A 4,987-nucleotide genomic window follows, 5' to 3' on the forward strand; every position below is an offset into this window, starting at 1 on the left:
GGAGGATCGAAAAGTTTTGATCGGTGCTTTTCGGGCACCGGCTGAAGGGAAATTAAAGCATGTTTTGATTTTAATATTCAGGGCTGTGGTACAGGGACTGACGGTAGAGGTAAACACAAAATTGAGCATCAACGACGATATGACGTTGTACGTGAGGACCATGGACGTGAGCATTCATCTGAAAAAATTCGACGTGAGTACTTATTATAACCCTCGACTCATTTTTCCACGATGGAAATCGACACTCGAATCATCGTTCGTTTCACAGTTGGTGATCACCGGGCTGTTCGATGACGCGGAGATGTCAAAGTTGATCAGCCAGATCGCATCCGAGTTACTCCCTGACCTGATCGACGACTATCAGCAACAATTATCGAAAGTCGGAAACAAGCTCGTCACGAATCTACTCGACGGTATTCTGTCCAAGCTCACGTTAGAAGACTTGCTGGACATGATCGGCAACAAGTGAACGATTACGACAATCCATCTACCTGCACCATTGTGACACCAAGGACGATTAAAACTGAAACACATGAAATCCAAAAAGTTCCACTCGGCTGTAATTATTTTCCTAGCACTAGAACGACAAATTTCTAATCGATACTCGTAACACGCTGAACCTTCCGTTCCAGCGATCCAAGATCCATTCCAGATTCTCGATCAAATCCTTCCATCCTGATGTTCGAGACACGAGTATTCATAACGGACAAATTAAGGACAGCCGTTCACGCGAGAGAACCAGGCCAGATCGCGTGTGGGAAATCGGAATCGGGGTTGAACGTTGGAATCCGAGAAAACTTTTCGAGCCCTTTAGCTGCGAGTATTTTCAACGTTTGTAAGTTTCGAGAAAGTACAAACAGAGCCGCGGCGATTCGAAATTCCAGCGTGGTCCATCGATAAATTCCAGGATTTTCTTGTCCCGCCGTTCCAGTCCATCTGTTATTCTTGGACCCGTTCCCCTCCGTGGCTAATTCACCCGGGGAAGGGGATCACCCTAAATCTGCGGTCGCCACCTTCCAACGGCGTAATTAGCCGAGCAATCGATGGAAAACCGATGCACCCAGCGCAGGGTTACGAACTCTCGAGTGAATTCTCGTCGCGATATAAATTCTTATCTCGTCGCCTTATCCCCCGATTTCAGCGGAACGACGAGATTTCGGGGCCGCGGCGAAATTCCAACGAAATTCCACGAAAGGATGCTTACTCGAGTGTCGCGAACAGGCAAAGCCTAATGCAAAGTAATCGGGTGATATTCGACGGACCCAGGGAACCGCGAGCGAAAGGTCAAAGAAAACCGCCGGGGGATCGAGGGAAAATCCCCCGCTCGGGATGGTTAATTGACTTGGAAACTTAATTAAGTTCCCAACCATCCCCGCCGAAGATACAAACCGCTGCATCTGGCTGCTTCTTAATCTGCTCTCGTCCCGAGGATTCTGTATCCTCTCGGCATCCCACCGCGTCCGTTCCTTCGTCGATCCAAAAAAGGAAGACGAGGAGAATTTTTGCAAACGATTCCTGGGTGAAGATCACACTGACATTGATTGTACTCACATATAGATCTCTGTGTGCGGGTGTCGCGTGCACGGTACGTGGACTTTGACAAGAGCAACAAGTGTCTGTTTGGTGTACGCGATTCGAATCGGACGATGAATTTCGAGAGGATCGAGGTTCGTTCGCGCCTGATACTCCGTATCTCCTCTTCAAATGTATGTATATTACAAGCGATTCAATCGACTTTGGGCGATCCCGACGCGACAGTAATATCAGCCTTGTTAGGCCACGGGGCTTCGAGATTCCATCCGATTCTGTCCTCTATCAGTCTACACCGCGTCGTATGACGATTCGTTTCCGAGAAAAACAGTGATGTAACGCGATTAACGTACACCCGTTACGCTATCGTCGGGCAATATTGCGTTCGCACACCGGGACAGACGAGGCAACAAAACGTTTCACGCCGGTGAACCAAACACGCGTTGTAGGTGTGTGTGTGTGTATATATATTCAGACAATTGGCCTTATACATCGAACCAAGCGACGTAACCGAGGAAAGGAACGGTTCTCGAAACGACGTGTTAACGTGAGATCTCTCGTTATAGATAAATATAATGGGTTCCCCACCCCTGTGTACCACTCCAGAACCAGACGATTCTCAAGATTGCAATTCGTCGAAAGACTGAAAAGGTATGTAAACTCCATTATTATGTAACATCCCTTTTGTATCCCGACGTGCAGCCAATATCGATGCATTTCATTTTTTTTTTTTTTCATATTTTAATCTACGCGATACAAAATGCATTTTCTTTAATATTAGTTCCCATTAATTCTGCTTTCTACACACATATATCAATTGGCCAACTAGATAGTAGCACCACCTGGGATTTTTCGGTCATTATTCGGTCATCGTAATGAACGGGCAACATCGAAGAGTCAAATAGGGCTGGTCTACACACCTCCGAGGATAGCACGGAAAAATGGCGCGGCCCCGATGGAAACCGGTCGGTTGGTAGCGTGAAATAAGCGACGGAACGGACAGCTGACAATTACACACGGGGTCTCTCGAATAAGCTCGAGACGACGGCTTTTCCCTCCGTGGGACACCTGTGAATCTCACGAAAGTAAAAACGGATCCGTGCCGGCCGTCTAAGGACTAATCTCGTAACCGGCGGCTCCTTTTTTCGCCGTGCCGCGCCGGCAGGGCCGACACCCGGTATGCGCGGCCCCGTAGGAACGCTTGTAAGTGGCGTGTGTGTGCCGTGTAATTACGGGTTCTCGGTAAACCGAGGAAAACGGTCGACATACCGCGAGGCGTTTCTCATTTCCGTTGAAACGTCGATATCGGGCCGGGGGACAAGAGATATGTATGTACGTACGTACGATCGTATACATAATACCATAAACGCAGCGACGCCGCGTACGCCAAGGGGACAGAAAAGGGGTTCCGCGGGACGGTGTCCCCCGTGGGAAAGCTGCTTACAATTTACACCCCCCCCCCTTGGCCTTACGATTTTTCTTTCGCGAAACTACACTCTCGAGAATTACTTTATCGTTAACCTTTGCGATGTTTATGTCGGGTATACTCGTCACGAAAAGATGGCATTTTTCTTGTTTTATTGGATTAACCCTTTGCCTTACAACATCGAGTCAGACACGTGATAACGATTTCAAACTGAATTTAGCGAACACGTATATTATTCGTTTTCTTTCTAAATACTATTTCGCTGGCATGAACTTTTAAGGTTTATAATAAATGTAACACTTGCCATGAGAATAGAATGCCTTTTGTATCTGGGAAAATATTGTGAAGTCGTAAAAACAATCGTATGGCAAGGGGTTAAGCAACAAAATTTACAGTTTCTATTGAATGTAATATTTTGGTAAAACAATAAAAACATATTCGTGATTTTCACAGATTTGTAGAATATTTTAGGAGCGAAGAAAAAGAAACATGCAAAGAAAAAAATCACTTGAAGGAAGGAATATGCATTAGTATATAATGCACGAGAACTGATTGATAGGGAAATGACTTTTTTTTTACAATAAATGGCGTTCAAGTCGCAAGAGTAATGTTCCCATTAGAATTTATTTCAGTTATGCAACAAATGCATTTACTCTGGTTTTGTCGAGTATAGTCGTCGCAGTTTAAGAATTCCGAGGGTTATGAATACTTCTGTAACTCGATGTAACTACCTCGGGATATTTTTACTAATCTCTACTTTCGTGCATATAGATATTCACATCTAAAGAACCATATCGTGAAGCAGATTAAAACCGAGCGCTTGAACTGTCTATTCAATTAGTCCAAAGATAATTAGACGGGAATAGATTACCACAAAAATTGAGTAGGTCGCTGTTAATCCAGTGGGATCGATCCTGAATATTTCAGAATATTCAGGCGTCGTGGCTGACGATTATAAAAAGCTACACGATGCACGATGACGTCTCTTCCACGAACGGCCTTCTTAAAATTGTTTTCGATTCGGAGCGTTAGCTGACTTCGCTCACCCGACTCTCTATATAATTAATGTTCGAGACGCTCTGGCACTCGTCGTTGCGGTCTTAATTGTACAAGATTTCAATAAAGTGTGTCGGTCGTGCGCGCACAGTCGTCCCTTTCCCGGCTGTTTCGATGTCTCTTCCGAGAACGCGTATCGTCTTAATCAGGAAACTCGTACTGCCTCCACGGCTGGACGCGCCTTAACGCCAATTGATAACACCGCCCCGTTCTTTGAATGCGCGGGTCCGAGGGGCGACCCCGATAATCCGTGAATTAAAAATCGGTAACGGCTGCTCGATAGAACGCGAATTCTCGTTTATTTATACATTCCTTGACTCGCTAGAGTCGAGTGTGTAATTCTGCGAACCCATGTATGTATGTAGCTCATAAAACGAATATTTCAGCGAGCATGGGTCAAAGGGCAGATGGAAACAATAACAGGTTGCTTCTCGAACGTATCTGCAGTTCGACGAACAGTGTGTATTTGTGTAACAATGCGTTACGACTAAAGTAGAAGTCACTTTGATGATCGAGGACCACCTGTACAGACTCTGGGAATTACATTATCATCGTCGTTAATTGGTTCCCGAATAGCCGATGATGTCAGGATAATCTCCGTCGCGTCCGAACAAATAAAAAACGAGACGGTCTGTTACGAGCCGTTGGTCGATCGCGCGCGTAAACACGATCCCGCCGCCGACTACGATCATCCAGCATAATCGTTGCCACACGACACGAAACGACTGACCGCGTACTCGAATTCCTAGAACGCGAGTCAGCGTCGTGCGCGCCCGCGCGCCTGTAAATGAACGAAGCAACAAAGTGCATGTGTGTGTGTGATGGCGGTGCCAAATCACGGACAGCGAGCGACGCGGCGGCTCAGAAACATTCGAAACTGGATAATGAGAGCGTCGGAGACTTCCAAGGAATCGAGCTTTGATAACCAGAAGACCGAGAGGACAGAGATGAGAGAGAAAGAGAGAGAGAGAGAGG

The 4,987-nt window shown here is 46.2% G+C and overlaps 1 protein-coding gene across 1 annotated transcript in view; it reads left to right on the plus strand.

Annotated features, from left to right (window-relative positions):
• Window positions 1-528, plus strand: part of LOC107195236 — a 2,508-nt gene extending 1,980 nt beyond the window's left edge. Inside the window, exons 5-6 of the mRNA XM_015585040.1 lie at window positions 82-193; window positions 269-528. Coding sequence (XP_015440526.1) covers window positions 82-193; window positions 269-469 — 313 coding nt within the window. The 3' untranslated portion in view covers window positions 470-528. The remainder of the gene's footprint in view (window positions 1-81; window positions 194-268) is intronic.
• The last annotated feature ends 4,459 nt before the right edge of the window (window positions 529-4,987 follow it).

Source organism: Dufourea novaeangliae, unplaced genomic scaffold (assembly GCF_001272555.1).
Source record: "Dufourea novaeangliae isolate 0120121106 unplaced genomic scaffold, ASM127255v1 scaffold55, whole genome shotgun sequence".
NCBI classification, from domain to species: domain Eukaryota; kingdom Metazoa; phylum Arthropoda; class Insecta; order Hymenoptera; family Halictidae; genus Dufourea; species Dufourea novaeangliae.